The 22,953-nt window shown below is 38.5% G+C and overlaps 1 protein-coding gene and 1 pseudogene across 2 annotated transcripts; one reads left to right on the forward strand and one right to left on the reverse strand.

Moving 5' to 3' along the window:
- Window positions 1-270: 270 nt before the first annotated feature.
- LOC149013582 (shaggy-related protein kinase epsilon-like) lies at window positions 271-8,275 on the reverse strand (annotated as a pseudogene). The gene is made up of 5 exons (XR_016174131.1): window positions 7,836-8,275; window positions 7,464-7,733; window positions 7,179-7,253; window positions 4,823-5,098; window positions 271-3,141 (listed from the first exon to the last, which is right to left on the reverse strand). The product of XR_016174131.1 is annotated as a shaggy-related protein kinase epsilon-like (transcript).
- A 3,509-nt stretch (window positions 8,276-11,784) lies between these two features.
- Window positions 11,785-21,723, forward strand: LOC149013583 (uncharacterized). Its single transcript, XM_089160164.1, has 15 exons — window positions 11,785-11,986; window positions 12,140-12,297; window positions 14,328-14,474; window positions 14,565-15,067; window positions 15,139-15,205; window positions 15,289-15,614; window positions 15,701-15,764; window positions 15,849-16,201; window positions 16,321-16,762; window positions 16,863-16,963; window positions 17,129-17,172; window positions 17,694-17,838; window positions 18,122-18,266; window positions 20,537-20,646; window positions 21,211-21,723. The coding sequence occupies exons 3-15, from the start codon at window positions 14,417-14,419 to the stop codon at window positions 21,370-21,372; spliced, it is 2,520 nt and encodes an 839-aa protein (XP_089016290.1). The 5' UTR covers window positions 11,785-11,986; window positions 12,140-12,297; window positions 14,328-14,416; the 3' UTR covers window positions 21,373-21,723.
- The last annotated feature ends 1,230 nt before the right edge of the window (window positions 21,724-22,953 follow it).

Genomic DNA, 22,953 nt, shown 5'->3' on the forward strand with positions numbered 1-22,953 from the left:
TTTATTTTCACATAAATAAAATGACTTAAATGAGGCAAATCATTTTTTATTATTTATTTTTTATTATTTTTTTGCAGCAAGATAGTTTTCTATATAAGGGATGAGAGTATTATGTATTGCTGTCCGCAAAAGTCGAACACATAACCTCTTCACTAAGAAGTACAAGCGAGTATACCAATTCTTTATTGACAAATGAGGTAAATCATTGGCCACCTACCTGAATGAAAATAAATTATGATGAATTTAATTAATGGGCTCACCACTCCACTGTCACTCTTTCAGATTTGATTAATCCCGCATCAGATTTAGGCTGCTCAAATTATAATTTATTGTCTCACCTCATGATTGATTTGAAAGGGTTCCTTTTTGCCCATTTCAGGTAAAAAGAACCTAAGGTAGAATTAGTGCGCTAATATAATACTTTTATTGTCATAGAGATAATCAGGAGTGGCTTGGCCATCTCCTATTGGTTATTTGAGATTCTCATCAAAATTCTTATGGAGTGATCTAATAAAGTCACTGTGTCCATTCATTAGTTCTGTTTTGTGATCAACAGAAGAGTTTGGAATCAAGTTCTAGATTGTATTCTGGAAATCATTTTACATTAGAAACTCTTAAATAATGTCTCAGTTGTATGGTTTTACTTGCGTTTTCAAGGGTTTCTCAATTTTTTTGGTAGAACAAAAGCATAGATTTGTATGCAAAGGTTCGGAAAATCGCTCCGTGTAGCCGTGTCGGTGGCTGGCAACACCACTGACACGGCAACATATCGTTATATGTTAGGCGACATTTGGAAGAATGTCGATGAATAATCGACCCCCAATTTTGAGGGGTATTTGGAATTTGATTGTGTAGCTTGACTTGAGATCAATAAACACATTGGGAGCGTTATTTTAACCTAAAACACCACAAACAATATAATAGTCGGCAATAACAAAGCAAGATGTATTCGTAGACGTCGAAGATCAAAGCAAAATATGGTTAAAATGCAAGAAACAAGAGAGATAAGTGACATTGGTGACATATCAGCAACATTGACGACATTGACGACATAGCCGCAATATATCGTGGACTTTTTGTCGACCAAGGGGGTGTCGCATCGCCCCACTCCAACATGGTGATATATTACCGAATTTCAACAATATACTACTAACACTTCGAACCATGCTTTTATGAGACTAATAGATATGCTGATTTTTTTAGGGGCTCCAGGGCTCCCGTGAACAGAATAAGATATTTCCCTGCCTTGATCTAATGGGTCTACCAGATTGTATTGCTGGTTTTATCCAGGAGGAGAAGATGGGCCATCAATTTCACAGATTATAATTTGTCATTCTTTCATTATTTTATATAATATAGTAAAGGAGGAAAAAAGAGCTTAGACCTGTCTCAATCAGTGTGGTCGATTACGTGGACACTTGCCTCTTGTATCACTATCTTCTGGTGTCATCTCCTCATGTTAGGAACTGGTTTGGTTGGTTCTTTGTATCCATAATAGGCTAGTGACACCAGAGAAGTTGTCCAGTTCTGTTTGCTTGCTTGTAATCAATCTGTTGTGTTGTTAACTTCTACTTAAAAACTGTCCAACCTTCATGGCATGTCATACACGTGTTAAGCACTCTAACTCTAGGTGGTGTCATTGATATCAACACAAAGGAGATCAAGCAGTTTTTCCAACGAAATCCTATAAATTAGGTTAACTGATTTGACAAAATCTTCTAATATTATAATAGATGTAAGTTAAGCAGAACCGTTACGGTTTAGGTAACCAATCAACCTCATTGTACATTATAAATTTGAGGTGGGGAAATCATAATGATCCAACGAAAGAATCCAATGAAAGAAACCTACTCATATTGGCAGTGTTCTGGAAAAGGAGACAAGGAAAGGAGAAGAAAAGAAAACTTACAAAATTGAAGTGATCAGTAATCAATGTTCCTTCTTTCCCCAGTGATGGAAAAGGAACGTTATTTGATCATATAGATGACGTGTTTCCTGTATAGAAAAAAGAAAACACGAAAGACTGTTAAACCCATGTAAATCAAGATTCAATGGAAAAAGACATTTTTCCATGGTCATGAAGCTTAGAGATGTGGTGACGAACATACCCAGGTGCTTACAAAAAACGAGTTAGACATGTTAAACAGAGCGCATAAGCAAAAAAAGATCTGTAAAATCATTAAACAAATGGGGGCAGCACTTCCAGGTAAATTGAGCGTGGAATCTAACATCACAAGTAAACTACCAGCCAAACAACTTGATGAAAGGTGAAGATAATAACCATTACAATGCTTTTATTTATTCATTCAATGGCTTACTTGCTTGGAGACATAAATCATATTTCAAAAGATAGGTAAATAAACACAGCAGAAGAGACTGCATGGGAGACACAATTCCAGTGAAACTGAAAACTTGAAATCCCACATGCATAGATAAACCTGCAGATGTATCGGCCACACCGAAGTTCCCCATCATCAGAAAGTTCTCATTTCTTGCTGCTCCACCTCTATAAATTTTGATAAAACTATATACTACTGGAGAAGTACATTTGCGCATAAAATGCTAAGCAGCTGCAAATAGTGCCAGCTACGATTTAGCAGGTGCCTGTACCTGTGTGGTTGTGTCTCCACTCCAATCATGCAACAATAATACATGATATGGATAAATTGTAGCATGCACCTTGGTCATAATTTGCATTTGTGCACCTCTTAAGTTCGTCAATTCGATCAGAACTTGCATTTGAATGGACCTTTTCCCACCATGTCCTATCTCCAGGATGAAGGTTGTAGAGTTTTGGACCAGGGTAGTAGCATGGTATGCAACAAGGCCAATGGGGGTTATCGACCAGAATCACACCGGCAGTTTCAGAATTTTATTTCTTCACATACCCATAAATGAGATTCTAAAGCAGCTTGAGGAGATGCATTAGATAGTTCAGCAAGGTTTTCCATGAGAGACATAAATAGCAAATTAATTAAGGTGTAGAGTTATGAAGAGAAATTTGAGGAGTGAAAGGTGCATCTTTACCCTTGGGTGTGAAGTTGAATAATGGAGGAAGAGGGTGTTGACTTGGCAGGTGTGCATTTGGATCTCTCAGTTCATCAAAGAATGGATGTCAACATGCCTCCAACTGCAGACAGCCTGAGTTTCAGTAATTGTCATTAGAACCACTACAAACAAATAGCATTAAACTGGAGTTTTAATCCACTCAAAGGATGTGTCAGCACTGTCACATACAAAGCTGCAAACATGTGAATGTTATAAGATTGGCATGTTATAACTTGCAGCCAAATAACAACCTAAAAAATATAACCTTAGAATACAAATAACAAGCAAAGTTTTCATCGTACAAGAAACATGTATGCTAACTGCTCAAATAAACTCAAACATGCAGCAGGCAAACAGCTCAGTTAGTGCCATACTGCCATAGATGATTAATCAATAGCGGTTGTACACTGAGCTAGTAACTAGTAAGTAATGTGATTAAGTTCCACATTGACAAATTTCACACATAGGATTAAAGCAGTAACAGTGAAGAGAAGAGGAGCTGGTGGAATGTATGAAACTGAGACAGACCAATCAAATAAAAGAGGAACTGTTGTAAGGCTATAACACTGGCGATGCATTACAAACGAATGTCAAAAATCAACATTTAGCATTAAATGCATTTTGCTTCTTACTGTCCTGTGAGAACTAATGATATTAACAAGCAGTGTCACTGAGCACTTTAGACAAAAATCTTGAAGGACAAAAGGATGTAATTGCATGGATCAGAGTAAAGTCACTAGAAAGACTCAATAATACATGATTTGTTATAGTGATACACGGCAGTTACAAGCAATATTTCTCATAGCCAATATCAAATATCTGGTGTTACATCTATGTTGAGGTCAGGAAGTAAAATTGCACTGTTTGCTTGGTATGACGCTTACGGACACAATGTCATCCATGCCATGAGGCAGGTATCACTTGTAACCTACTCTTCATTTTACATTTAGATGACAGCCACGGAAGTTATTAAGACAGATTAAGAACAAGGGAGGGAATAATATAAGATAAAGTTTTACATGGGAACCTATGTATAGTTCCCAAAAATGTTTTAAACATGTTTAGCTGTCTGACTGCTGAATTCTAACCTCTGCCAATCCAAGTCAAACGTAACTCCAGCTTGTCTTATATTTATGTGGTTGTAGCACCTCCAATAAATTTGGAAATAATGCAAGACATGTAAACAGAGTTTTTGAGATGTATGTAGTGCTTTTCCAATGAATGTTTGTTTGTTCTCTTTTTTCTTTTTCTTCCCCCCCCCCCTTCCCCCCCTTTTGGGGATGGTGGGATGGGGGGGGGTTATAAGTCTCAGACATCAGAATGCATGTAATTAATGTTAGCTACTCTTCAAAAATAATGAACAAGCATAAATGAAATTCAACTGCAAAGAGATGAAATTTATTACAGCAGTGCAACGCAAATTTGGTGAATAGTGGAGTAGCCTCGATATAAGATCAATTGCTTCAAGAGGCATCCGCTTGTGATAGAAAAGCATGTATCTAGATCTATGGAATCAATGTAAAGCAGGAAATGACAAAATCAAAATAAATTAAATGCCGTCATGACTGAACTTTTTAAGCAGGTTAACCAAACCCACTCAATCACAAATGGGTTGAGCTCAGGCTGTAGCAAGATCCACCTGTAGTTGGGCAAACAGCATAAGACACATGACACATCTACAAATTGCCCATGGGCCTGAATCTTTGTCAAGATCTCAATAAATCAAGTTCAGTAACAACCATTGTTTAGATTTAACTAACAAAATAACACCTACCCATTCTAGGAGAAGCTCAGCTAATACAACCAATAGACCACATATCAATTGCTGTTGAGTATTCTGTGGCACCAAAGATTAGTTCAGGTGCTCGAATACTGTGAACAAATGGATAATATATTTGGTTCACCCGGCATTTGAAATTAGACAATAACTAGTCAGAAGTAAGCAACAGTATAGGAGCAACATTTATTCAAATACTAGAAATGACCACATACCAACTTTTTTGCACTTCCAAAATGAACATAGTTTAAGTTTTTGTGTGTGGGGATGAACCTGCAATATGTGTCAAACTGCAAATAAGAGGTTGCTTTAACAAAAAAACTCATGAATAAATCCCATATAGCATATCATGATCATGTAATTGCAAGGATATAGTAGGCATAGCACCCTCATACATGATCACATGCTAGGACAAACTATGGTAGTTGTACTCTACAAAATTTGATAATGAAACTAGATACACAAAAGTGTTCCTACCATAAATATATAGGATGGTGAATTGGTGATATGTTTAGGAATCATGGGCGGTTAAAGAAGCATCATGTTGATACTAGGTGTAGTGGAAATGATGATGTTGGGATAGATAAGTGGCAAAGTTGAAAGGACAAAGTAATTGATCATATTAGTGCTGGTGTTGGGAGTAATTGCAATACAAGATAAGCTAGAAGAAAGTCATCTGAGGTGGCATGGCCATGTTCCATGAAGGCCTTTAAATGCTAAAATATGAAAGAGCAATTTAATCCAATTGAATGGACTAAAAGAGCTACAGGCAGATCTTAAAGGACCTTAGGGGAACTGGTGAGAAAAGACATGGGTTAGGCCGACTGTTGTAGAATTGAAGACATATTTAAGAAAGATAAAGCCCATTGGGTCAAGCCCATCAAAGGCCTAAAGCTATCACCCAAATCAGCCCATGACTATCATAGGCTAGGACTGTTTTAGTGGGTTAAAGTTAGCCCACATCTTTTGATCTATGGTCTAGACCTAAGTCCAAGTTTAGTTCTTGAAAAGCTAATAAATAAAGGAATTCATTGTCAAAAGAGTTTTCCTTTGTCAAGAGTTAAGTAGTAGTTGAGTTATTAATAGGTAGGTGGTGTTAGCTAGTGGTTTACCATTAATGTTTATGTCTTTTAATAATGCTATATAAAGAGACCTATGTAAGAAGTGAGGCCAAAACTCATCAATTGAAACCAAATTGCTTTGTTAGCATTCCTTCTCTATGGAGAATCTTTGTGTTTGATCAAGGTAGGTTGGTGTTTGATCCAATCGATCCACCTTGTGGTATGAAACCCAGGTGTTACATTGTTATTCTAATTCCCTCATTTTGTCCTTTCAATTTCTTCATCATAGTTCTGCCCCTGTTTTGAAGATCTATTTAGCCCGTATTGTTATGCTATTATCCTCATAATTACATATAAATTTTGCTTCATCTTTAGTCTATCAAATCTGAACTTGATTCCCTGTGAAAGGTCCTATTTGGCTATTCTTTTAATCAATCAAATACAGTAATACATTACCAACATAGCTGACTGGAGGGCAAGGATCATGTAGCCAACTCCTTAGCTAGGATAAGGCTGAGTTGGTGTTGCTGTTGTATATATAGAGAAATGAGGTGCAGGTATTCTCTTCACTCTCAATATTGGGTGGTTTAGTTGCACATAATAATGAATTAATATAGCACAATCACACCATAGCAGCCATCAATTACTAGTATCAGTTAATAAACCATAAATAGAAGGGAAAATGTTAACAAACAGTGCAGTCAACTAACTAGAAGACAAAATTGGATTAGTCCTAATCGAATAAAATTAATGCAACTAGGGTTTGAAAAACCTTTTTCTCATCACTTATGTCCGCACAGCAATATAAGATGATGCTAATTATGTAAGTTATCTCATGTTTACAAGCAGATTGGCAGTCTAGTAAATTAAAAGAATCTTATGGCCCTACTTGGGAAGATGTAAAGGAAAAGAGTAGGATAGGAATTACAAGACAAATGTTAGTTGATTCCTTTTAGTGTAGGAACTCTAGTGGACTAAATTGGTCTAGCCAAGTATTTGCATAAGCAATGTTTTACTCCAACTTGTAGAAAATTTTACTAGGTGTACTAGCAACATAAAGTCAACCAAACTTTTACATGATTAATGACCTATTGTGTGGAAAAGTTTAAATGACCTGCTGAAAGTGGAAAAGGTAAACTATGACAAACCTCACATTTTTTAAGCATTGTTAAATTATAGACACAAATTCTCCACACTGGAGGATTACCATCCAAATGTTGTTTTGATTGCTGAAAACATACAAAGCACATGAATATTGTAGTTCAGAGATCAAATCAAGATAAATGTCTTACCAATAAGTTTTCGGGTTTAATGTCATGATGACACACACCAGTAAGGCTATGAACGTAATTAAGAGCACGGCAGATCTACAGAGTGAAAGAGAGTTCAAACAACCTTAGATCAATGTATGAAAAGAACAAAACACATATGCTCATGATGACACACACCAGTAACACTATGAATGTAATTAAGAGCACAACAGATCTACAGAGTGAGAGAGAGTTAAAAAACGTTAGATCAATGTATGAAAATGAACAATATACAAATGGTAAACATGGGATGCCATCATGACCCACCTGGTAAGTATAAAGCTGCATGTATATCAGAGGACCTGCTGACTTGTTCTTGAATAGTGCTTTGAAACTCAATAAACTGTGTCAGGCACATACTCCAGGACAAGGTGAAGGTCACCTCATCCTTTTCAGTAACAGAATAGAAACAGTGTTTTAGCTTAACCACATTAGGGTGGTCAAGCAAATGCATATTTGGAGTTCTCTGTTTTTGTTTCTCTTGTCTTGCAAGACTTTCTTTATAGCAACTGCTTCACCTGTTCCCAGGCACTTTGCCTGCACCAAAAAAGTTATGAAATGTCACACAAGTACAGAGAGGAATAAACATGCCACTGAAAAATAACATCCATAGATATAAACAAGACCAATTATCCATACCTGAAAGATGACACCAAATGAACCAGTACGAGCCACATGTTCTGCCATGTCACACAAATAATCATGACCAACCAACATTTATAGATTTTCTACCCCATAAAATGAGAATGAGAAACAATTGAAACAGCTTCCATAGACATGAACAGACTTTGCAGTCAGAAGGTTTCACAGCCAAGAAATAAATAAAAGAAACACTAAAAAACTTGGACTCACTATAAGTTTGAACTAGAAAGGGATTGCTTTTCTAGAAAAAGGCATTAGAGGCATTTCAAAGAAACATGAGAATTAACTATCAAATCATAAAAAAGCCCCAGAAGTACACACCACATACTTGGTGCTGAAGAGTACCCCAAGTAGCATATTAAGCATTATGAAGATGCATTATTTATTAACTAAATAGGGTACAACATCAAGTAGAAAAATACGACAATCTGGGAATATAGAATTAATTCAACTTCAGAAAGAAATTACCTGTTTTGGCTGACCATTTCAACCACCTATTGTTGTTGCCATTATCTCACCAGTCTCTGTACCATTACAATTCCCAAGAGTAGCTTCTATATCCTGCTGAATCCCTTGTCAGAATCAGAACCATAATAACGGGCACATGGAAAACGCCAAAGAAAGGAAGAAATTCCAACTTTTTTACATAAAAAGATGGTTGAAAAAATGATAATTAGATCACTGAACAAATATTACCTTCTCATCATAGCCATCAGCATTATCATCTCTTATCTTCATTTCAAGCATTTCTTTTGGAAGCTGGTCATAAACAGACTTTTCAGTCTCAGTAATAGCACAAATATCACTCAATAGTAGTAGAAGCCATGAGCTGCTCAAGCTCTGTGGTTGATTTCTCCACTGAGTGAGATTCCTCAGTGACACTCTGCTCTATTCCTTGATCAACTTTCACCCTTTTTGTTCCAGAATCCCCACCCTAGCATAAAGTAATTCGTGAACTCAACATAAAAGAATGAGCAAATTGCATTGACACCCCAAAATGAACTTTAAACACCACCCTTTTCCGCACCCCTTCATTACCCTATCCTTCTTAGTAAAATCTTACCCCTGTCTTTTTCTTTATTTCCCTTTTCTCTCTCCTCCCTCTCCTCTCCCCTTTCTCCCTTGTTTTCCTTCTTCCTATTCTTGGGGGATTTGCATCGTTGCGACCCCTTGGCTCTCCTTCTCTCTCGTTTCTTTTTCTTTCCTCTCTTTGGCGGCTTTCTTGTCTGTTTGAGAGAGTCTCTCTCGGAAATCCTCGACGATGCTAGTGCTACACAACTGCAGCGAGGCTCGTGGGTTTATATTGCACCAAATGGGCCTGCAGCAGGGAGAATCGAGCAATTATTGGTAAGGTGCTGCGCCTGATTCCGCTCCTCCGTTGCGGATCCGTGGGGCCGGGATGATCGGACCATTTCTTACAACACACTTTCAAGTTGGGTTTTAAAGCTCCAAGCTAAGTAGCCAAAAGCTAGATGAAAGTCAATTAGCGGGACTCCGGATGGGGGGAGGGGTATATATCATGTATGTAACGCCGGTCCGAGACATTGGATGGCCAGCCGGTGCGAATTTTCTCTCGTTGACATGTCGATCAGGTGCAACATTCATGGTGAATATGGCACCAAATCGTGGTTCCTTTGTGCGGTCCCAAATGCTCCAAGATCATTTTTTTCTAGTGCGACCAACAAAGATTGCTATAGGGGTGGGGGCCCAAAGCTTTAAAAAGTACTCGGGTGGGTGGTTTGGAGCGGGGGGGCGGTTTGGCGGAGGAGGCTATGGGTGGGGGGGTGGGGCTGTTCCAGGGGCGAGATGCGCATTGGGAGATGGTGGGATTCCGGTTGGTTGAACCGTTGAAGCCATCGAGACGGTCGATGAAGGGGAGGAGTTGGTGTTTACGCTCCTGGGGCTAATAGGGATTGTTGGTCCGGTGGTGGTAGAGAACTAGAAATAACAATTCTGGTGGAGGCATTAGTGGAGGCGGCGGCGGCCCGTTGCTCGAGGTGATGGCGGCATGGTGAGCGGTAGATCCGAGTGAGGAGAGAATATATGGGTAGGGTATTTTTGGAATTAATGAAAATGACGTGGGTTAATGGTTTTATAAGGATGGACTAGTGTGTTTAATGAATGGGGTGTCGTTTTTAAAACATAAGTGGGGTGTCAGTGTTTTAAAGCCTTCATTTTGGGGTGTCAGTGCAATTTGCTCTAAAAGAATTGGTAAATAAAGAAGTGAGACAGACAATGGCACAGCAAAGCTTATCTAGCTTCTAATACATCACTGATTCTTCCTTCCTGATAAGAACTTGGAGCAGAGGAACAAATGAACAGTAGCAGAGATCCATATAATGGAAGCAAAATGGAGATAGAGCACCTGGTTGGAAGGAAAAAGTACTGAAAAAGTCCATCAAAATAAGAAAAGCAAACAAGCACAGAAAAACAGATGAAAAAGTATAGAAAAGTGCAGTGTCTGAGTCTCCGAGATCTTAACATTGACATCTTGAAAGCAATAGGTTAAAAGTATTAGGTAATAAATACTTTCTCATCATACTTGTATCATAATATGGAAGCCTCACGTACCAAGCCAGATATAACTCTCAAGTCTATGGATATATACCATTAAGGCATACATATAGCACAAAAGCACACCCCAGAAGAAAAAAAATTAAAAAATAAAATAAAAAGAAGAAAAAAGGAAAATGGTCCTAAAAGAACTGATGACATGTAATAAGGTAAGAGAAGGAAATGGGCTGGGTAAAGTGCCTAGCAGAACACAGCATGAAAAGAGTACACAGCCTTGAGCTGTTTCCTGACTTGAATTCACAACCACTAGGTCATAATGGAGCATCCTTACTGTAGCGCCAAGGTCCAACATGAATCCCAAATAAATGACAATGATGAACAAACAAACTCCACAGAATAACAACATCATTGCAATTTCCATCTGAGGACTGAGCTCCTAGGCTTCACTTTGGTCGATTAAAATACAAGTATTTGCAAGCATTAGTCGGTCATTCAAGTTTAGCTTGCAATGCCGATATATGTATAACAACATGAATCAGCCAATAAGAACAACATTTCAAAAAATTGCAACGCAATCCCTCCATTGGTCCAGCAAGAGAAAAATCATTACGGTATGAACCTCATAGTTCCTTCCCCCCCACCTTCAAAAAGAATAAAGAAAAATAAAGAACCTTATAAATCAATAGGGAAAAATAGTACCAAAAATGCACACTTTTCATACACCATTGTTATAAAAGCCTCCGTACAAATTTGAAAGAAAACATTGAAACACAGATCACCAAAACAAGAAACAGACAACACAAACATAGACCGTAAGAGCTCAAGAAAATGATAAACAGGAACGAGGGAGAGAAAAACACTAACCAGAATCAGAAAAGGATGAGCGACCAGAAGCTATGCTCTTAAGGCGACGCATGACATGCATGGCTCTATCTGGTTCAACCCTGTCAGGCTGTCAACCAAATAAAACTCAATTCTCAGCTTCTCTTCCACTCCTGATTTGTCGAAGCTCCAGAGAGCGGAAGACAAAACGGAAACAAAACGGATACAAATATCCTCCGAAAGCAAACGTCGTCTCTTTTACTCTCTCTTCCGTTTCCTAAAAGAACAAAACATTAATTCCAAAAAGAAAAATAACTCTCTCCCTCACCTTCTCTTCCCCTCCAAGCCTCAAACACGTGAGCTTCTCTCACCATGAACAACCTTCCTCTGCTCCTTCACCCTCCAACAACAACTATGCCTCTTTCGATTTTCCTCTTCTGCATTCACGACTCACGAGTCACGAATCACGACTCACGACTCACGAGAGTTTGTGTATGAAATGACTAGTATACCCCTATTTCAAAAGATGTTAGACGTTGGCATTGGGCGATTTTTGGGCTTTTCTTCCTAGGATTCCCTTGACTGTTATCAAACTTTGATAGAAAGCCACATTAGTTCTTGGTAATTAGCAAGGGAAGGAAGATCTCCACTCATTCATTCAGTGCCTGCGCTGAGGCACCCGCAACAAAGGGGGAAAGCTTGCTGTAGCCCTATTTTAGTAGTATGGTAATCGTAAGCTCCCTGCCAACCCTGATCCGAATAGGACAACCAAAATTCCAGGAGAATCCGTTTTTTGATCCGGACGGAGAGAGGTTGCTTAAAAATATCCACTTCTTTTTCTTATTCTTTGCTCCACTCGGCTTTGGCATTGCATTGCCCTAGAGTTCTTTTTGTAAATTCTGTTAAACCGTAAAAACAAAATACTCATATTTACATATCTACCCTATTTTTTTCACAATTTTTAGATTTACTACCCATGGAGATCCTAACGTCTGGCTGATGCCCTCGCGGCAAATAAAAATCAGTTCCACACGACCAGCACTGACGATTTTTCCTCCACTTCCGTCTCCGGCAACAATAACCGCGACCATCCACCTCCAGCGCCGTGAGCTCCACCTGCAATGTAAGATAGCACCTCTTCCTTCGTTAATTCTTCTTATTCTCTTCTCTTATCTTTTGTGTGAATTTACTAAACCCTAAACTGTACATTGCACTACGAATTCACAGCCCTCCCCTGGACCCTGTACTTCACTCACCACCCACCCAACCCTGCGCCGCACAGAAATGTGAAATATGTTTTATAAATCAAGTGGAACGAAGATATTTCTTAAATCAAGTGCAAAGTGAAATAATTTTTCAAACGAGGAGTTCTGGGCTACTGATGTTTCTGACCTCTAACCCTGCTTCTAATGACAATATAGCTCTTATCATATAATATCATTGGGCATTGATAATTTTCCATGTCTTCAATAATGTGGGATCAGGAAGTGCACAGATAAAATGGCAGCTGCTTCAGACCCCTCATATCCACAATTTTTTTGTAAGTTTTATTAGATAGATGCTTCAACCCCAACCAACAGTCCGACCTTGAATTGATGATATCATATTCATGTTGGTGAGTTGATCTCAATATACTCCTGAGGTACAAGGTTTTTTTTTTTGGGTCGGGGGGTCCAGGGGAGGGGGTTGATACCATGTCAAATTTTAGTCTATATTGAGAGGAGAAGCAAGCAGCACATCCTTCAGAGGATTGACCTGAGTTTTAAATGCTAGTTACTAGGCAACTTCTTCTACAGCTAACATGTGAAAACTCGTGTGTTATTTTCCGAAAAAGTTTTTTTTTTGGGAATAGGCGAAACTTATATATTGTGGATGAGGGTATTGCATATCATAAGGCAGAATCGAACTCTCAACCTCTTCACTAAGAGCTGTTGGTCTTTAAAAAAAAAAAGAAAGGGGGGGGGGGGGGAAGGTTTGCTAAAAGGTTCCATTATTGAATGTTCTGTTACAAATTATCATGCTCAATAACCTGTACTCCACTTGAGTCTTCACCAGGGTTGACAACAATAGGCACTGGCATTGAAGCAAGGTCACTGGAGATAAAGTAGGCTTTTTGCATGCTTCTGTGAAGAACCTGGGCTTCGTATGTGGATAGGTTGCCAGCCGGGTTAGGTTATCCCATTGTGGTTGACGTGAGCTGATCCATAGGATCGGTTCGGTGTCTGAGATGCCATGAGATGCTACAAATGGTCATTTGATAGATCAAGATGAGCAGTGTGGCTGACTTGGAGGTTCAGGAAAAGCTATGTGGCCAACCAGGATGGTCAAGAGTTATGAGGCTACTAGGATGGTCGAGAGAGTTATGAAGCTGGCCTGGATGGTTGAGGAGAGATGTGTGGCTGACTCGGATGGTTTGGGAGAACTGTGAGGTTGATTTGGGGGTTGAGCAAAGTGTTGTAACTGACTTGCTGGTCAGGGAGAGCCGTGAGAGGGTGGGGTAGAGTTGTGTGGCTGATCAGGATGGTCAGGGACTCAGGTAGCTCTGTGAAACCAACCCTAATGGGAGGGTGAGGATAAGCAGTTGAGTTGTAATGCTGACAGGTTTGAGAAGGAAAACAAGCCTGTTTTGGTGAAATATTGGGAACTGTGGTGACTCCTAAACTACATTCAGAATAATTACTTTCACCATAACTTGAATTCACTCAGAAATTGTACCAATTGGACCACTGGTTCACTTGAACTAATCACAAAAAGGCTGAAAAAAATTAAATATTGGGGATATTTTCATACTTACCCTTGGTACTCATAGCTTGGGCCCTTAAAATTGCCCTAGTACATAGAAAACCCCATGGGATCAAGGGCCTAACACCTAGATAACCCAAGACTAGGTTTATTTCTAAGAAAACCAGTGTGATTTGTTGATAGATCTACAGCATAAGGGTTAGATAGTATTGTAATATGAAATGGCTATAGGAAGAGGGGAGAGGGGGGGGGGGGGGAGGAGGGGGAAAAAATGAACAAGGCAAAAAGTTATCAAATCTATGTTTATCGTCAAAAAAATAACTAATTAATTGTGTATCTTTAGCCAAAAAACTTTACCAAAGATGTATTCTGTTTTATTACTAATACTATTTTCCTGCTGTTACTGTGCAGTTACTTTTGCTTAAGGAAATTTCAGAGCCTTATTTTTTGGTGGCAGCTTGTTCTTCATCAGAGAGTAAACAAACTCCTTTGACAAGGTCATGGACTTCGATTTGGATCCTTTTTCTGATATTGTTCCTGAGCATGCTGGTAGTAATGGTAAGAATAGTTTGTCTGTCACCTTCAAAGATTGTTTGCTAACTCTTATTATTGTGGGGATGATTGTATGATGGTTCATTTTATCGGCAGCCAGGGCTGGGGGCAAGTTCCAGCCGAAGTCCAAAACACGGCCCAAGAAAGGAACACCAAGCACACTGCCTACCAGTTTCACAAGTGCCACAAAGGAAATACCTGTCATAACAACCTCTAGCAATGATGCTCCAGCTGTGAAGTCCGTAACACCAGTCAGTAACCTCCAAGATTCCATTCAATCTCTTTCTCCTGTGGATCCAGGAATGGGTGGATCAATCAATTCAATTCATGTCTCTGTAAATAACTCTATCAGAAGGCCATGTGTTATGACGGTTGAAGATCCTTCTTCTGAACTCATTGGAGTTGAAGTGCTGGACAAGAAAACAGAGGCTTCGCATTCTGACGTTGACGGTGAAAGAATTTTAGAAACCATGAGCTCATTGTCACAAGTCACCGTAAACAAAAAGGATGCAGGGTCCACAAATGCTGTTTTTTCAGAAACTGATGTCTCCGACAATGATGTGAACATTCATTCTGGTTCTGGAAAGTTGGGAGGAGAGGTATAGTTGATAGTGTTTGTAATTTGTTTCTCATATGCTTGAGATAATTTTGTAAGTTTGGTTGTTTACAGGCTGGCGACATTTTCTTCGAGCTTGAATCTCTTGACAATATTCTATTTCAAGCCAATGCTTCAACTGGTGAGCAATGCACTTTTTTCACTTCTGGAAAATATTTTACCTTCGTTCACCACATTACTGAGAATTATGTGTTTTATTGGTAGTTGGTACTGAAAATAACTTGCAGTGTAACATTGAAGCAAGTCCTCAGCCAGAGAACGAGGGAGTGATTTGTCATCCTACTAGTAATGTCATGGACTCAAATATTCCTGTTAGGGACCATATTATTCATTCTTCTAACCATCAAGATTCAGAGGAGGAACGTTGCATTCAGGCTTATTCTTCTGTGAACTCTTCAAACTTTCTGCAGTGTGATGCCAATGCAACTGGTGTTTCTTTGGAATCTGTTTTGCCTTATGAGTCAGTAAACAACAAAGCTTGTGATAGCAGCAGGCATTTGCAGATAGGTAATCTAAGGTCCACAACAAAGGTAAATATTTATATTATTGTGCCTTATTCTCCCTCCCTCCTGGCACTTCCTCGAATAACCATGTTTGAGGGTTTGTTTGCTTTCAGGAGGCAGAGGCATTTGATGGATTGGAAACTCTTGATGTTATTTCTGAAGCCACCATTGGTCCTGGTGAATTACAAAAGTCAATTAACTGGTTTTTTCAACTTATTATTTTCTATTTTCTGCTGTAAATTGATTTCATGCTTGTGACAGATAAGAATGGGGGCAAATCCTGGTCCAAGAGCAAAGCCCAAGATGAGAATGAAAAGCTCATCCCTTCTCTCAGTATTCCTAATGCCATGGAGTCCATTTCTTCTCCTGTAGATTCTCCGTTGACTCCTCAAATCTACTTAAATGAGAATTCAGCTCCTAGCTTTCATCCTGATGGTTCTCTTGATTTCTCAACCATGAGGTTTTCTGAGACTGTCCCTTCCGATCATCCCCCTGAACTTATGGTGACTGAAGGACCCATAAACCTTGTTGAGGCATCCCAGCCAGATGTAACATCCGTAACATCTGAAAAGGTTAAGAATTTACAAGCTTCTGGTGGAACTTCAAAAAGAGGGGTAATTCAATATCTGTGTTCATCATGCATTTTCTCTTTGCCTTTAACTTCTTTTTTTTCTTCCAACTTTATACAGATAATCTGATTGTATCCCTTTCTCTTCTAAATTGGGTTTCACAGACTAGGAAAAAGAAACAAGGAGCAGTGGAAAATGTTGACTCTCAGAATTTTGAACAACCTTCTCAGAGGGGCCAGGATCAAGGACCTGCATCTACAGCCGTTGAGGAGAATGAAGCTAGTAAGTCATCAAGGAGACTTCGAAAGAGGAAAGCTGTTTGTGTTCCTGCTGAGGAGGGTGAGAATGGGATTGGTGAAAGTGATAATGTTCACAAGGAGGCTTCTCATTGTTCTAACTTGCAAGGAGATGAAGAAGGAGATGATGTTGAATATAGACCGACGGGTACGTCTCAGAAAAGGAGGGCACCTAGAAAATTGAAGAAGCATGCACCTGAAAATGATGAACCTGTTCAAACGCATAAAAAGTCATATGAAGGACATGATCCATCAGAGAAAGAACTTAAAAAGAGATTTTCTCATTCAACTAAACGGAAGAGAAGAATAGGTATTTGCAATTTTTTTTTCATGAGTGTTGGTTAACCCATGGACTATACAAATCTAGTCAGGTGAGAGATATTTACATTTTTCATGCTGCACTTCTTTAGTGGATAAAGTTTTACTTGAAACGCCTGAGGATGAAATCAACCCTCAAAAGCTGAATTTCAGAGATCTTATACTGCTTGCAGAGGCTAAGGAAAAGTTATTGGTATATATTCTTCTCCTATTAGTTGGTGATATTTCTTGTGGCATACATAATGATGCAATCTTTCTACTTGTTAGGCCCTTTTTTTCTTACTTGACATGAACTTGGGTTTCCTAGTACCAATGTCATTGCTTTTTCTTTCAACACTTCCCAACTCTTTTCTTGCAGAATAAAGAAGCAGCAGCATCTAAAAAGTCCCTTCCTGATAGAAGGTAATGCAGTTTGTTGTGGCTTTATTAATTATGCTTCAACTTTTATGTGGTTCTACCAAATTTTGAATTTTTGTAACCTTTGATTGGCATTGAGGGGTATTGCCAACTTTTATATCTGAAATTTGCCATCGAATCAACTGGAGTTTACTTTGAATAGAGAAATCTTATTTGGAAGTATTGCCAAGTGAAGGCGTCTTCCATCCCATTCTCCTTTTGTGCCCCTTAACAGATTGAGCTCTTTTCACTTTTCTATTGATCTGCCATGTCTCTTATCCCTTGTGTTGTTTTTTCTCTCTTTGAACCACACTATTTATTTGATAATGTAGAAAACAAATTTCGGCATTGAAGAAATAAATAATAGTTAATCCCCCAACCCCGGGAGGGGGGGGGATTAGACCAATTTAAAAGGGACTTGATGATTGTATCAAAAATTGAGTTGATTTGGTCTTGAATTTCACTCGTAATTTATTGTTTTCTTTTTTATAGTATTGTTATTTATTTGACTATTGCGTATTATGCAGGGCCTCACCTAATGAAACTGACTCAACTAATGAAGAAGGCGATGAGCAGGTTAAACGAGGTACCATAAAAATAAATTATCATACCTACATGGATAGGACACCTTCTGAAAGATGGTCAAAACAGGACACAGAGCAGTTTTATGAGGTATTACTACCATTCTTCTTGTTTGTCTTGCTGATGTAGGTCTTTAGATCTTACTCTTCTTGCAGTTATAGATCTTTACATTTATATCACCAATAAGTACATCAGCTTTGGGTTCCTCTCTGTTGGGTTGGGTTCTTTTCTTCACGCTCTTTTTTTTTTTTTTTTTTTTTTTGGGGGGGGGGGGGGGGGGGGCTACTATAAGATAAGTTCAGCCCCCAAATCTATATATATACATATATTCACCAACTTCAATAAATTTATTCACTCTTACCCTGTGTTGCAGGCTATTAGACAGTTTGGCACAGATTTTGCAATGATACAACAATTATTTCCTGGCCGTACCCGTCATCAAGTGAAATTGAAGTTTAAGAAAGAAGAACGTCAACATCCTTTAAGGGTTTCTGATGCCTTGACTAATCGTTCTAAAGGTGATGTTGAACTTGATGCTTTTAGGGATCTCTTTCTTCATTCAGAATCTTGAATTTACATACTCTGTTTGTAGTAGAATCTTAATTTTGGGTTCTAGAATGATAACTAGTAATTGACCAAGTGGTGGTTAAGGTGAAAAACATACAGGCTGCAGAGGCCTAGATAATTTTAGAAGAATAGGGATAAAGTACACTTTTTCTGGACTAGTTACTACTCAATACGTAATCAAATGAGCAATTTAGTAGGTGATATAATGTACTGGTTTAGTCATAAATAATTACAACGAACGAAGTAATAAAGCTAAATTCTTACTCAGCCTATATATTCGTATTCTAGGCCCCTTACAATGTTTATCAAAGGACTCAAAACCTGTTACCTATATGGCCCAATCCTAGGTTATTTCCGCTATTCCTAAGAATTCCTTTTGGGCTATGATTTTGCAAATTCGTGAGTAAAAGGTTGAATACTAGCATTGGTTTGTTTTGGTTTGTTTTGATGGTGGAATTGGTATATAGGATTTTTTTTATCGTGGACAAATTACGGTTGAGACTGTAGAACAGAAAAAGATGACTTGGTTAAACTTACTGCTGTTTCAACTTCCATATGTTCCTGCCCATGGGTTCCATGTCCTATAAGTTTTTGAGTTTTGTCCCAAGTCTGATCTTTGCCTTTACTGCTGAACCTGGTTTGGAATTTCCTTGACCAGCATGGCTTCAGAATCGTATATGTGGGGTTAATTGTTTTCTGGATTCAGCTCATTCCTTGGAATTTCTGGTCAATGAGTGGTGGATTCTACCATAGAAGCATGTCTGCTCTTCCCCCTCTCAATTCTGCGGGGAGGTTGAAGACAACTTTCCTTTTACAATTACAACTAAGCTCTCTTTCCCTTGATTCACTTACCTGCCATTTGTTTTTAACATTATTCCTATCTCACTAGATTGGTGATGGATCCTTCTCATCAAGTATTAATTACTATTTAGTCCCAATAATCTAGTACTGTATTTGATTGATCAAAACAATAGCCAAATAGGACTTTTCACAGAGAATCAAGTTCAGGTTTGATAGACTTAAGATGAAACAGAATTTAGGTGTAAAAGAGGGCTGAAACTAGGGTGGTATTATAAGGATAATAGCATAACAATACGGGTTGAATAGATCTTCAAAACAGGGGTAGAACTATGATGAAGAAATTGAAAGGACAATATGAGGGAATTGAAAATAACAATATAACACCTGGGCTCCACACCGCAAGGTGGGTCGATTGGATCGAACACCAACCTACCTTGATCAAACATAAGGAGTTTCCATAGAGAAGGAATGCCACAAAAATTTGATTTCAATAGATGAGTTGTGTCTTCACCTCTTACATAAGTCTCTTTATATAGCATTCTAAAGAGACATAAACATTAATGGTAACATCCAATCACTATCTAACACCACCTACCTATTAATAACTCAACTACTACCTAACTCTTGACAAATGAAAACTCCTTTGACAATGAGTTCTTTTATTTTAAAACCACAGCCATTTTTATTGACTTTTCAAAAACTAGACTTGGGCTTAGGTCTAAACTATGAAGTTTTTCATATGTGGGCTAATTTTAACCCACTAAAACAGTCTTAGCCCATGAAAGCCATGGATTGATTCAGGTGATAGCTGTAGCCCTTTAATGGGCCTTAATGGGCCTTAGCCAATGGGCTTTTTCTTCCTTAAATATGTCTTTAACTCTGCATCACCCAGCTCCTATATATTCACATCATTATGACGTTATGCTTAACATATTAGAGTTGGTGTGGGAGTTGCTTCTATAAGTGATAAGCTTTGGAAAAGTCATTTGAAGTGGCACGACCATGTTCAATGGAGACCTATAAATGCCCATGTATGGAGAAGTGATACAGTCCAGATTGAAGGAATTAGAAAAGCTAGGGTTAGACCTAAGATAACCTTAAAAGAAGTGGTGAGAAAAGATATTTATAGCTTAAGCCTAGCATGGCCTCAAACAGAACTGATTGGAAGGCAAGAATCCATATAGCTGACCCCATTTAGTTGGGACAAGGCTTGTTGTTGTTGTTGTATGACATTATGCTCAGCATGAGGGAAGTCATGACAAAAATATTGGAAGGGGAAAATGCTTCGACTATTGAGGTCTCCAATGAATCACAAGTCAAAGAAGACTCATAATTTTCCATGGGAGGATTGACTTTTGGGTACTTTGTAGGGAATTAATATTTTCCTAAACTTTAGTATATTGATTCATTTCTCTTGCAGATCATTCCCATTTTGAAATAGTTATTCAACGATTACAAGCTGCTGCTCAGGCAGAGAAGAGTGATTCTGATGTAGATGTGGCTTCAGTTGCTGTGACAGATGAGGAACAGGTTGCTATTTCCACTTTTCTGTTAAGCATTTGGATCACTATTATTGTTCATGCTTTTCATATCATTGAACTCTGGCCCACTTTGTCTGTTATCTAAGTTATTGATTGCATGGAGATCTTGTTGAAAGCCATTCAAGTTCTTTGCTCTTTAACCATCTCGAAAGATTAACATTCCTTTTAAGCTTTCGGAAAGGATACAATGACTCTGGAGAAGCTTAAGCTCACCTTTTCATGTCCGGCTAAATGCTGATCTCCTAGGACTAGTTGTTTCCTTAGCGTAGTCAGGATTCCTTGCCTATGCTTCAAGCATGTGGAGGAATCTGAAGGATCAATATTTGTGTCGTTGCTACTGTATTTGATGCAGATCTCCTAGAGCTGGTTCATTCCTAAAACAAGGCAGGATTCCTTGCTTGTGCTACAAGCATGTGATAAAGAAATCTGAGTTTGTGTTTGTGTGTCTGCTCCTTTGGTTAAGATTTTGTCATTTTGGAATTTTGATGATTTCCTATATCTTCTATTTGGTTCCTATATTCTTGCTAAATGTTGGAAGCATCCATGCTCACAGGAAGAAGTAGCAAAATCAGAGCAGAAAGTAGAAGAAGAAGAAGAAGAAGAATACAATCTTGATCTCAAAGTTCCTGAAGTTTGTGATACTGCAGCGTCTCCTGAGAAAGAGGATGATTTCAGTATCTGGTGTGACTATAAAGGCGCAGATTATTCACCCTGATGATGGGGAAAATGAGGAATATGACTTGTACCAACTTAAGGTTGTCTCCAATTTTCTTGTTCATGTATTCCATGTGAATTGTTAGATTATAAGCTAAAAAGTCAACTAGAAAATTCAAGGGATACCCATTAACTATGTTTCGGTGTACTTTGGTACGAACCAAGTGTATGAATTTTGAAATTATTGAAGTTTCTTTCTTGCATGTAAATTCAAGCACATAAGTAGTTCTTGTGTTTGTCTTAATACATCGGAGCTTGGATAATCAAAAAAATTTGGAGAGGTCAGAAATCTTATGGATGTGATCATCTTAATAAATAATAACCTTCCCTTTCTTTTTTGGCTTTTTTTTCCTTTCTTTTTGGGCCATTGTACGCAGGTCCACCGGCCCAAAGGGGGTGGGGAAGGGGCAGGGGAGAGATGTGGAAGGAGCAGAGGATCAAACACAAGACTTCTTTGGACTTCATGCCTTTGTAAAGAAGTTGCCAACCATTGTGCTAGAAGCACAATAACAACAAAAAAGTAATATCTTCAGGTCTATAAGAAGGTTGGATCAGTATAAGTTCCTGCTTGGGCTAACAATGGGCCAAGCCCAAGACAAGAGAGGACAATCCATATCCATACTTAACCCTTTATGTTTTGTCCTTTCATACTCAGCATTTCAGCCTAAGCCCTATATGGGGTTTGGGCCCAGAGAAAAAAAGGAGTTTTGGTATTTTATCCCAATGAATAGAGAATTGTACTTTTTTTCATATTCTTTTACCATACATTTTATGAGAAGATCCATCTCGGAGCATTAATAAAGTGAACCACAAGTGGGTTTTTCTTAAATATGTAGTGGTAAGAGCAGGAGGGAAACAGAGTTCTCTACCCATTTGGATCCACCTCGGAGTATTAATAAAATGAACCATAAGTGGGTTGTTCTTAAATATGTAATGGAAAGAGCACGAGGAAAGCACAATCCTCTACCCATTTGGATCCAGTTGAAAAGTATGAGAAATGCATTGTCTCCAGACTATTGCTTGGGAGGATGGCTGCTGAAGATCTCAATTCACACCCTACAAATAATTGAATGTTTGAAATGCCTTTCTCATGGAGTTTCATCCAACCATGAATGAAAACTGATGGATGAAAAATTCTGTCTTCAGCATTAGCAGTAATTTTTTCTTTTTCTTTTTTTTAAATGATAAATTCATTTAGAAGGCCGAGAAAAATGCAGTGGGTTTTGAGTACAAAGATCAAGAATCTACTAAGTAGAAAGTCACCAATCTGTCCTTTCAAACACGGACAAAGCCATCTCAACTAGGGAGTATGTTACCGCATTCATCTCTGTAAAGAGAAGCCCTACTTGTATGGAGATCTAAATCGTCTCCACCCAAGCGGGCTATCCCCCTATGTCACAATCGTCACAAAGGACCTGACACAAGCCTGCCTGTAGTATATGGACAGACCCAATTAGGGGAGATGGTAAGACAGACACTTGGATGGAGACAATCTACGCGCCTTGTATGGACCCTGATATGTAACAATAAAATCTCAGGTCCTTCCAATCTCACGTTGGAATTTACTGCCCATATAAAAACA

Source organism: Hakea prostrata, chromosome 6, assembly GCF_041222555.1.
Source record: "Hakea prostrata isolate BN-2017 chromosome 6, UWA_Hpros_2, whole genome shotgun sequence".
NCBI lineage: Eukaryota > Viridiplantae > Streptophyta > Magnoliopsida > Proteales > Proteaceae > Hakea > Hakea prostrata.